The sequence below is a fragment of the Solanum verrucosum genome, unplaced genomic scaffold (assembly GCF_900185275.1).
Source record: "Solanum verrucosum unplaced genomic scaffold, falcon-dt-bn FXZP01000268.1, whole genome shotgun sequence".
In the NCBI taxonomy this organism is placed as follows: Eukaryota; Viridiplantae; Streptophyta; class Magnoliopsida; order Solanales; family Solanaceae; genus Solanum; species Solanum verrucosum.
Window position 1 is genome coordinate 2,627,422 of NW_026019957.1, and position 12,712 is coordinate 2,640,133.

The 12,712-nt window shown below is 33.8% G+C and overlaps 1 protein-coding gene and 1 pseudogene across 1 annotated transcript; both read right to left on the minus strand.

Moving 5' to 3' along the window:
* Positions 1-74: 74 nt before the first annotated feature.
* Positions 75-1,396, minus strand: LOC125814332 (aspartic proteinase CDR1-like; annotated as a pseudogene).
* A 1,586-nt stretch (positions 1,397-2,982) lies between these two features.
* Positions 2,983-4,347, minus strand: LOC125814655 (aspartic proteinase CDR1-like). Its single transcript, XM_049494127.1, has one exon. It carries the CDS (start codon positions 4,345-4,347, stop codon positions 2,983-2,985), a length of 1,365 nt encoding a protein of 454 aa, XP_049350084.1.
* Between the last annotated feature and the right edge of the window lie 8,365 nt (positions 4,348-12,712).

Below are 12,712 nucleotides of genomic sequence, written 5' to 3' on the forward strand. Positions count from 1 at the left end.
GTAAGCATCAAATGCAAGTAAATATAAGAAATCAAGAATTGATCACTAAAATTTGAATAGCTGCTAAAAAAACATTAGTACTTAGTGCAATCTGTAGGCTTAAAGGACACTCTGTTAGCCTTAAGATCATATCCAATTAGAAAATTGGCTTGTGCTAAATTTCCTAAAATAGAAATTTGATTTCCTCCTGGCACTATTGTCAAACAAACTATACCTTCCTCCACTTGTGTAAAAATGTTTGAAGTTGACAACTCTAAATCTGCATTTGTAAAATGTGCAACAATCTTTGGAACATCAATAGTACCATTCTCATTAGACTCATAACACAAATCAAGTCTCTTAAAAGGATCATCCTTCCTAGTAGCATTGATCGAACGCATCAACAATGATTCCAAATTCAAGTAAAAACCATCAGGCACATAAGTTAACGTTGTGCCAGAATCAATTACAATGTTGCCTATGGATCATAACCGGGTTGAGAAATCGAAGAAGATTTGAATTCTAACGTCTTGTTTCCAATGCTGATACCTTTCAAATTTAGATAGTAGAATGTAGGTGATTCCTTTTTAAAGATGGGAGTTGAAATGATGCCAGGACCAGACACGATAGCATTGTCACCAAAGTTGATGTGACTAGTTGCATTGGAACTATCTAACAATAATTCCAGTGGGATGAAACAATAAGAGAATTTCCCTTTGATTTCATGATGCATTTGGTTGACAATTGAGACATTGCCACCACCTAAGCCAATGATACCAGAAGTGACATTGGTAAATGAGCCAGCATTGTCATGTCCACAACCAAACACAATGTTAGGAATTGAAACATTTTTACCAGAACTAGAAGCAAATCTGAAAGTTTCACTTGAAAGATCACCCCTAGTGTGAGATAGGTCACCATAAATCACTAAATAATTACATGTATTATTGTTACATCGTGACCTTTGACAAAGTTTATTGTGACAACCAATAGTTTTATAAGAAGAGCTATTCTTGGGATTGAAAATAGGTGTCAATTGTTTGAAACAATTATCACAAGGCTCACATTGTGTCCATGTCAAGTCACTACCAGTGTCAACAATGACAAAAGTGTCTATTGGGGGTGTACCAATGGATATTTTCATGAGGAATTCACCTTCGTTTGGTGTAAGAGTCGATTGGATTGAAGGAACACTTTTTCCCCCAAAAAAGGAAGCCCGGGAGAATGACCGATGGAAGGCCTTTTGAAGGCGTTCAAATGGAGTGTTTGATGGATCGTGATAAGGTGAAAGAGGAGAATCGCGATGTATAAGATCTAGAGTGAAGCCATTTACACTTTTACTTCCAGAAACTAAAGAAAGATGAAAGAACGATAAAAGAACCAACATAAGAGTGAAAGCTTTAGTATTAATTTCCATGGTTGAAAAATGATGAAGAGGAGGCAATGTTAAGTACCATTTTATAGGTAGCAAATTGTATGTCCAAGTCTAATTAATTAATAAAAAACTAATAGGGGAGAAAGTGAGATTTTCTTACCATTAATTGTAGGTAGCAAATTGTATGTCCAAGTCTAATTAATAAAAAAAAAGTAATTGGGGAGAAAGTGAGATTTTCATACCATTAATTATAGGTAGCAAATTGTATGTCCAAGTCTAATTAATTAAAAAAAAATGTAATAGGGGAGAAAGTGAGATTTTGTTACCATTAACTATCAAATACTAGAGTATGAAGTGGGACATTTCGTAAAGTTGACTTTCACTTTACATAAAATACATGGATATATTAGACATTACAAAATAAATGTCGATTTGTGGGGGTTAAAATTACAAATAGTGGGGGTTTTAAACCCCCACAATTTACTGTTGCTGGGTTGCTGAAACTCCCGTACCCTCCGTAATCTTAGTTGGATAAATGATTCTATTTCATTTTGTGGGGGTTTATAACCTCAACAATTAAATTTTAATACTTCATGTTGTGAGGGTTATAACCTCCGCTATTTATTTTTTTATTGAAATTTTAATATTCAATTTCAAAGAGATTGTAGTTTACATCTAATCTTCATGCTAATTTTGTAATTAAATGGAGATAGTAATATCTAACAAATACGTACGAGCTAAGAAATTTCAATATCTTTAAAATGTGTTTCTATTCCTGCACAACAGTTTATATGGTTAATGTGTTTCATTTATTCAATTTGATCATTCCAAAAGTTTTAATTTGCAGCAATTTCTCCTAATTGGAAAACTGAGTCCCTTAGCAATTTATGTGACCCCTTTTTCTAGCAATTTGAGGTAATGAGGAATTGAAGTAGTTTAGAGGGATATTTATTGGCTGAGTGATTTCAATGTCAATATTGTCAGGGTGTACCTTAATGATGAAGTTAATAGAAAGTAAAGAGTTTTAATTGTTATTTTTGACTTCAATGAAAGTTAGTTATTTCTTCCAAATTTGGTCCTGTTGGGAAAGAAAAAAGGAAGTGACTCAACACATAGAAGGATCATTCAAACGAACTCTATCGATCGTCCTGCCATGAACAAAGTAGAATGCACCAAAATCTAGTAAAATTCGTAATATTGCAAATATCTAATTAATTAGATTCTATACTGAAATTTCGATTAGTTTCACTTTAAAAAAAAGAGAGGCAACTTTTTAAGGTCACATGGAAGAGTATGTTGAAGGGTTTGTCCCTCATTTAAATTAGCAAGGTAAAACTAATTAGAGGGTGTTTGAATGGATTTATTTTAGGTGCTTTGACTTTTAATAACTCTTTTTTAATTCTTCATGGTGTTTGAAAAAGATCAAAAATAAGCTAAAAACTACAATATGACTTTTAGCTTTTAGCTTATAATAAGTTATTTTAAAAAGGCCAATTCAAACCCGCCTCCAAGGCACATTTCCTCTGGTGGTATATTAGCTTAAGAAAACACAAAATTAAAAGATCTCAATTACTAAGTATTGAACTAACAACATTTATATTTTCTGATAATAAACCAACAAAACAAGCCTAGTATTTTGTACAATCTGTAGGCTGAAAGGAGATTTTGTTTGCCACAAGATCATATTCAATTAAGAAATTTCCTTGTGCCAAGTTTCCAAATATAGCAATTTCATCTGCAGGTACTATTGTAAGACAAACCAAACCTTGCTCAATTTCTGCAAACGTGCTCGATGGCGATAGCTCTAAATCCGCATTTGTAAAATGTGTAACAATTGTTGGAGCATCGATAGTACCATTTTGAGACTCGTAACATAGATGGAAAGTCCCTGATGGATCGTCCTTCCTATTAGCACGAATTGAATTCACCAATGTTGATTCCAAATTCGAGTAAAAATCGTCAGGCAAAAGTGTTAATGGAGTGCCAGAATCGATTATAATGTTACCAGCTTGACCATCACCACCACTAGCATTATCAGAAGGAGAAGTCTTAGAAGATTTGAATTTCAACATCTTATTTCCAACACTGACACCTTCCAAGTTGAGATAGTAGTATGTGGATGGTTCCTTTTTTATCAAGGGAGTTGAAACGACATTAGGACCAGACACAATGGCACTACTCCCAAAGTTGATGTGACTTGTAATATTTGAATTAATTGATGAGTCAAATGGAATTGGGATCAAACAATAAGAGAATTTCCCATTTATCTCTTTGTCCAGTTGGTTGATCATTGAAACTTTACCACCGCCTAAACCAATAATACCAGACGTATAATTATTAAACGTTCCACCATTGTCATGACCGCAACCAAAGGCAACATTAGGAATCACAACATTTTCACCAGAAGTAGAAGGAAAAGTGAATTTATCAAAAGCAAGGTCACCAATAGTGTGTGATTGATCACCATAACTCATTTGATATTCACAAACATTTCCTTTCACACAAGATGAACCCTCAAGTGATGTACATACTTCAACATTACACCCCACAGTTTTATAAGTAGAGCTTTTCTTCGAATCAAAAAGAGGTGATGATTGTTGGAAACAATTTTCACAAGGCATGCATTGCGTCCATGTTAAGTCACTACCCGTATCAGCTATAGCTACAATTTCAACCGGGGGGGTTCCAATTGATAATTTCATGAGGTATTCACCCGGGATTGGTGAAATATCTGATTGAATTGTGTTGAGAGTAGCAAGGGAACTCTTCTTGAAAAAAGAAGCACGTGAAAATGATCGATGGAAGGCATTTCTAAGGCGATTTGATTGAGTGTTTGACGGGTTATAGAAGGGTGAAAGAGGAGAATCACGGTGGATAAAGTCAAGAGTGAAGCCATTTCCAACATGATAACTAATTGTTTTGCGACAAGAAATCAAAGAAAGATGAAAAAATGTTAAAAAGACAAATGTTGAAAAAAGAGTATTCATCTTCATGACCATATTGTTTATGAGATATGACAAATATTGATGAAGAAAATTAGATTGTGATTAGCATCATTTTATAGGTAAAATTAAGAAAGTGAGAATGCATGTAAGAATGTGGAAAGTCAAGAGAAATTTGTGATTTTGGGTGAATGCATATTAACTTAGGAGAAATGTTAAAAACACCAAGTTCAGAGTAATTAGAAATGAAACATTTTTCTAGAATATAATTAAGAGACCACTTCAAAAATGATTCATTCCCCCCCCCCCCCCTTAATTATTTTTCATATTCACACTGTGGACAATACTAATGCATTTGTTTTTTGGACATTAAATTATTTAGCTTTCGTTTTAGAAATACGTACTTACATCACTATAATTATGCATGTAATATGTTTGCATATACAAAATAATTTTCTCTACTTGAGAAACTCGTGATAGATGATTGCATTAATTTTGGAAAAGCTTTTTCCAACTGAAACTTTCGAAATAGGCCATAAGATCACTGAAAATTGGATTTATATAATTTGTACAAACTCATCATTGACTATTAATTACTAGTATAATTTATAATATTTAGTATGGAATGAAAACTAACTCTTGTATTTCAAATAAATTTTTTATTGCATATAATTAGTTAAGTACTATATATTTTAATTTGAATTTTAGCTATTAAATTTAAATTATTTAGTTAATATAAACATCGGTAAAACGGTAAATTTGGTCATTCTCGCTCTTGGCCATGTTTGAACTTGAAAATGTGGACGTATGCCCCTCGGAACCAAGTCACACAATTAATAAGGTCTTAAAAGACGCCCACAAAATATTTTGGCCAAAAACAAGTTAAGATCACGTATCACTTAAAATCCATGGACAATAGCACACTTAAAATGGTAAATTGGGTAATTCTCTCTTTTGGTCATGTCTGAACTTGAAAATGCAGACGTTTTTCCCTCGGAACAAAGTCAGGCAATTAATAAGGTCTTAACGGACGCCCATAAAAAATGTCGGTCAAATACAAGTCGGGATCACGTATCACCCAAAATTCATGGTCTATGTCACATGTAAAACGGTAAATTTGGTCATTCCTGCTTTGGGCCTCGTTTGAACTTTAAAATGCAAATGTTTGCCCCTCGGGACCAACTTGCGCCACTACAAAGGTCTTAATGGACACCAACAAAAATTTTGGTCAAAAATCCATTGGGATCACGTATCACCCAAAATATATGAACTATAGCACACGTAAAACGGTAAATTTGGTCATTTCTGCTCAAGGTCTATTTGAACTTGAAAATACAGACGTTTTCCCTCGGGATCAACTCACACCATTAATAAGGTTTTAATGGACACCCACAAAATTTTTTGGCCAAAAACCTCTCGGGATCATGTATCTCCCAAAATTCATAGACTATAGCACACATGAAATGGTAAATTTGGTCATTCCCGCTCTAGGCCTTGTTTGAACTTGAAACTCCGGATGTTTGCCCCTCAGGACCAACTCACGCATATAATAAGGTCTTAGCAGATGCCCACAAAAATTTCGGCCAAAAATTCATCGGGATTATGTATCATCCAAAATCCATGGACTATATAGCACACGTAAAACGGTAAATTTGGTCATTCCCACTTTGTGCCTCGTTTGAACTTGAAAATGCAGGCGTTTACCCCTCGGGACCAACTCACTCCATTTAAAACGTCTTAACGGACGTCCACCAAAAATTTCGATCAAAAATTCGTCGGGATAATGTATCACCCAAAATTCATGGACTATAGCACACGTAAAATGGTAAATTTGGTCATTCCCGCTCTATGCCTCATTTGAACTTGAAAATGCGGAAGTTTGCGCCTCAGAACCAACTCAGACTATTAATATGGTCTTAACGGACGCCCACAAAAACATTTCAGCCAAAAACCCATTGGGATCATGTATCACCCAAAATCAATGTACTATAACACACGTAAAACGGTAAATTTGGTCATTCCTGCTCTAGGCCTCATTTGAAATTGAAAATGCAGATGTTTGCCTTCACGACCAAATCACACCATTAATAAGGTCTTAACGAACACCCATAAAAAATTTCGACCAAAAACCCATCGGGATCACATATCACCCAAAATCAATGAAGTATATCACATGTAAAATGGTAAATTTGGTCATTCCTACTCTAGGCCTCGTTTGAACTTTAAAATGTAAACGTTTACCCCTCGGGACCAACTCACGCCATTAATAAGGTGTTAACGGACGCCCACAAAAAATTTCATCCAACAAAATATCGGGCTCACGTATCACCCAAAATTGATGGACTACATCACACGTAAAATAGTAAATTTGGTCATGATTTCCGTTATGGGCCTTGTTTGAACTTGAAATTACAGACATTTTCCCCTCAGGACCAACTCACACCATTAATAAGGTGTTGATGGACGCCCACAAAAACTTTTGATCAAAACCCCTCGGAATCACGTATCGCTAAAAAAACATGGACTGTAGGGCATATAAAACGGTAAATTTGGTCATTCCCGCTCTTGGCCTAATTTGAACTTGAAAATGCAGATGTTTGCGCCTCGGAACCAAGTCAGACTATTAATATGGTCTTATCGGACGCCCATAAAACATTTTAGCCAAAAACCCATTGGGACCACGTACACCCAAAATCAATGTAATATAGCACACGTAAAATGGTAAATTTGGTCATTCCCGCTCTAGGCCTCGTTTGAGATTGAAAATGCAGATGTTTGCTCTCACGACCAAATCACGCAACTAATAAGGTTTTAATGGGCGCACAAAAAAAATTCGGCCAAAAACCAGTCAGGATCACGTATCCCCCAAAATCCATTGACTAGAACACAAGTAAAACGGTAAATTTGGTCATTCTTGCTCTGGGCCTCGTTTGAACTTTAAAATGTAGACGTTTTCCCCTCGGGACCAACTCATGCCATTAATAAGGTCTTAATGGATACCCATACAAAATTTCATCCAAAAATCCAGCGGGATCACGTATCACCCAAAACCATGGAGTATATCACATGTAAAATGGTAAATTTGGTCATTCCTATTCTTGGCCTTATTTCAACTTGAAAATGCGGATGTTTGCGTCTCGGAACCAACTCAGACTATTAATATGGTCTTAACGGACGCCCACAAAACATTTCAGCCAAAAACCCATTGAGATCACGTAACACCCAAAATCAATGTACTATAGCACACGTAAAACGGTAAATTTGGTCATTCCCGCTCTAGGCCTCATTTGAAATTGAAAATGCAGATTTTTGCCCTCACAACCAAATCACACAATTAATAAGGTTTTAATGGACGCACACAAAAAATTTCGGCCAAAAATTCGTCAGGATCACGTATCACTGAAAATCCATGGACTAGAACATAGGTAAAACGGTAAATTTGGTCATTCTTGCTCTGGGCCTTGTTTGAACTTTAAAATGTAGACGTTTGCCCCTCGGGACCAACTCATGCCATTAATAAGGTCTTAACATACACCCACAAGAAATTTCGGTCAAAAATCCATCGGGATCACGTATCACCCAAAATCCATGAAGTATATCACATATAAAATGGTAAATTTAGTCATTCCTACTCTAGGCCTTGTTTGAACTTTAAAATGCAGACATTTTCCCCTCGGGACCAATTTATGCCATTAATAAGTCTTAACGGATGCCCACAAAAAATTTCATTCAAAAAACTGTCGGGCTCACGTATCACCCAAAATCAATGGACTACAACACACGTAAAATGGTAAATTTGGTCATGATTTCCGTTATGGGCCTTGTTTGAACTTGAAATTACAGACGTTTGCCCCTCAGGACCAACTCACACTATTAATAAGGTGTTGACGGACGCCCACATAAACTTTTGATCAAAACCCCTCGGAATCACGTATCACTCAAAATACATGGACTGTAGCACACATAAAATGGTAAATTTGGTCATTCCTGCTCTTGGCCTAATTTGGATTTGAAAATGCGGATGTTTGCGCCTCGAAACCAACTCAGACTATTAATATGGTCTTAACAGGCGCCCACAAAACATTTTAGCCAAAAACCCATTGGGATCACGTATCACCCAAAATTAATGTACTACAACACACGTAAAACGATAAATTTGGTCATTCCCGCTCTAGGCCTCGTTTGAAATTGAAAATGCAGATGTTTGCCCTCACGATCAAATCACGCAACTAGTAAGGTTTTAATGGACGCACACAAAAAAATTTAGCCAAAACTAATCAGGATCACGTATCCCCCAAAATCCATTTACTAGAACACAAGTAAAACGGTAAATTTGGTCATTCTTGCTCTAGGCCTCGTTTGAACTTTAAAATGTAGACGTTTTCCCCTCAGGACCAACTCACGCCATTAATAAGGTCTTAATGGACACCCATAAAAAATTTCCGCCAAAAACTCATCGGGATCACGTATCACCTAAAATCCATGGAGTATATCACATGTAAAATAGTAAATTTGGTCATTCCTATTCTAGGCCTCGTTTGAACTTTAAAATGTAGACGTTTGCCCTTCGGGACCAACTCACGCTATTAATAAGGTCTTAACGGACGCCTACAAAACATTTCATCCAAAAAATTATCGAGCTCACATATCATCCAAAATCCATAGACTATAGCATTCGTAAAATGGTAAATTTGGTCATGATTTCCGTTGTGGACCTTGTTTGAACTTGAAATTGCGGATGTTTGCCTCTTAGGACTAACTCACGCCATTAATAAGGTCTTGACGGACACCTACAAAGTCTTTTGGCCTAAAATCCTCGGGATCACATATCATTCAAAATACATGGACTGTAGCACACATAAAATGGTAAATTTGGTCATTCCCACTCTTGGCCTCATTTGAACTTGAAAATGCGGATGTTTGCCCCTCGGGACCAACTCACGCCATTAATAAGGTCTTAACGAATGCCTACAAAAATTTCGGCCAAAAATCCATTTGGATCACATATCATCCAAAATCCATACTATAGCACACGTAAAATGGTATATTTAGTCATTCTTGCTTTGGACCTCGTTTGAACTTGAAAATGCGGATGTTTTCCCCTCAGGACCGACTCACACCATTAATAAGGTCTTAACGGACGCCCACCAAAAACTTCGGCCAAAAAATCCATTGGGATCACGTATCACCCAAAATTCATGGACACATAAAAGATAAATTTGGTCATTCTCGCTCTGGGCCTCGTTTGAACTTGAAAATGCGGCCGTTTTCCCCTCGGGACCAACTCACACCATTAATAAGGTCTTAACGGAGCCCCACAAAAAAATTCGGCCAAAAACCCTTCAAGATCACGTATCACCCAAAATTCATGGACTATAGCATAGAAAAATGATAAATTTAGTCATTCCCGCTCTGGGTTTCGTTTGAGCTTGAAAATGCGGACGTTTGCCCCTCGGGACCAATTCACGCCATTAATAAGGTCTTAATGGATGCCCAAAAAAAAATTTGGCCCAAAACCCGCTGGGATCACGTATCACCCAAAATCAATGGATTATAGCACATGTAAAACGGTAAATTTGGTCCATCCCGCTCTGGACCTCGTTTGATGGTAGGTAAGTATTTATAAAAAAAATAGTAAATATTGAAGTGGTGTCACTTAATTCAAATAAGATTTAAAAGGTTGATCTTGTAAATATTTATAATATTTGGATTAATCGCATGGTCAAATCTTAAAATATCATCAATTTTGTCGATCTTCAAAATTTTTACACTAATGAAAAGTCCAAATTTGTGCAAGATACTAGCTTCATAGTGTGCATGATGTTATGAGATATATTATAAATTTGTGGGAGAATGGTTGAATTAATTTGTAAAATTTGGAGGTCTTAAATTAAATAAACACATAAATATTCATGAACTACCATTATTATTCTGAAAAGTCATCTTTTTAAATTATATAAATATATATTAGGACTTTTTAAAAATAGCGTAAGAAAATTTTACAGTATAATAGGACCTAATTCAATCTTGAAAAGAAACACTTATATACATCCCTTAAAAATATAAGGGGCAATATTTATTTAAGGACATTGATATCATATCAAAGCCTTTTTTCTTTGATTATATTTTCTTATTTTTCTAACAATTCTGTTAATTATATTTATGTTAATGATCGATTTTTACAACTTGTCAACTGTTAGAATATGAAATTATACACAAAAGATTTGATTTTAGCAGCTGCAATCAGAATATTGCAAATGAAATTTTTACATTTACTAATTTATTCTACACGAAATCAGATCTTAATTGAGGATAATATATTTTCCTTATTAACTAAATAAATTATCAAAATTCAGATTAGCTAATTAATTAATGTGATAATTACGTATATGTACATTGATAATTTTGTTCTGAAATGCTTGAAAGAGAACAGAAGAAATGAGCTTTTATAACCATTAATCAAAATAAAAATAAAAATTTATGTGTTATTTTCAGATCGATTTAAAATAAATTAGTAAAGGATTACAAAACGAATAATTTTCATTCCACCTGATAAAAGTATAAACAATAAGACATCCAATATATTAACGAAAAAATTTATCTAATTACACAAATATTTCTATTATAAATACTAATCTACTACATTGTTTGAAATAATTATATATTATCTCACTAATTGATAATTTCGTATCCTTTAGATTTCAAGTCAGATATATGTATTAAAAATGTTAGATATATTTATGTCTGATACTGTATATATTATAAAATACAAACATAAGGAGAGAAGTGAGTGAGATTGGAGAGAGATAAACGAGAGTGTCAGTGTATCTCATGATACATGCGAATCACACTAGATACATATATATTTTATTACAAATACATTTTGAAATACAAATACATTGGGAGAGAGGCGAGTGAGAAAGGGAGAGACGAGCGACATAGGGGAGATGTGAATGATGAGAGAGTTAGTGTATTCCAGATACATGCGAACCACACTTGGATACAGTGTATCAGAAACAAATTACACCTAACTAGACCGGCATGTATATATCTGAGATACATGTATTTAAGTGTTTGAGTGTGACAGATACATGTATCTAGCGAAGTAAATGTGATACGAAATATAATTTCGAAAGCTAAAGTGAAGACACATAATTAATCTCTAAACTAGTGAGGTTTGTATTTTTTTTTTTCATTTCCCATTCGGTATCCAATATCCACATTGAAGCCCGACTAAAGTGAGGTTTGTGTTCTTCCGACTAATTTATTCAATGTCTCTTTTATGGTCTTCATTAAGATTTATCCTTTTTTAAAAAAATTGTTCAATTCTGGACAATGTTAGACTCAAGCTTAATGTTTACTTGCATTTTTTCAATCTTACCTATAAAATATTATATTATTATCTAACGTTTATAATAACTTAAAAAAAATTAGAATAATTTTTTCTTCAAAAGTGGGCAGAAAAAATGGGAGAGAGAATTACGAGAAATGAATCGAATAAGTGAAAGTCCATATAATTAATCAACTGGGCTACTAAAATTCTTCTAGATCATGATCTAACTTTTTCTTGTAAGATTTTATTTTGTTTTCTTAAAATGAACCAGTGGTATTTTTAAAAAAATCATTTACTAAATAAATATACGCAAAATTATTTCCATATTTATTTCTTAGATGTGATCAGAACGTCCAAAATATTTTACCTTTAATAAAACTGATTTTTTGTGATATTGAATATTTATGTTCACATTATAGTTAAGGCTCAAAATCAATTAAACCTTGATATCCGCTAAGGTAATTTTTTCAAAAGAGTGGCATATGATATGATTTTATTTAAAGAAATCTAAATAATGCTTCTACTTGTCCATTTTAAAAAATCGAGAGATAAGTTATCATATAGTTCTTATAATTATTTTTCAAAATATTAAACTCATTATATTTAATGAGTGATATAATAAAATTATAATTCTATTTATTTGTTTTTTTAAAAGTATATCAAGTTAATACTTGACAAATAAAAATAGACTACGTCATTTTCATTTATTGGAATTAATGCATAGTATAGATATACGTATTAATTAATGGAAGCTGATATGATAAAAGGAAAAGATTATATTAAATGTATCTTTTTTTTACGTATAGTCTCTTAATAACATTCATGTTTATGGTAAGTGAAACTCTTCATTTAACTTAATTTCAAAATAAAAATAAAAATGTTTCATTTCCTTACTCTGCATTTGGTATATATATTTTATAAAATATTTCTTCCAAATTAATTAATATTCGTTCCCCCAAAATCCCATATTTTCCTCAATTTTACATATTCTTATATGCTTCACACTAAGTTAATTTTACCTATAAAATGATACTAATCACAATCTAATTTACTTCATCAACTCTCATAAAAAATATAGTCATT

Coding starts and splice junctions, on each gene's coding strand:
- LOC125814655 (XM_049494127.1), bottom strand. CDS start 4,347: ATGAAGATGAATACTCTTTTTTCAACATTTGTCTTTTTAACATTTTTT.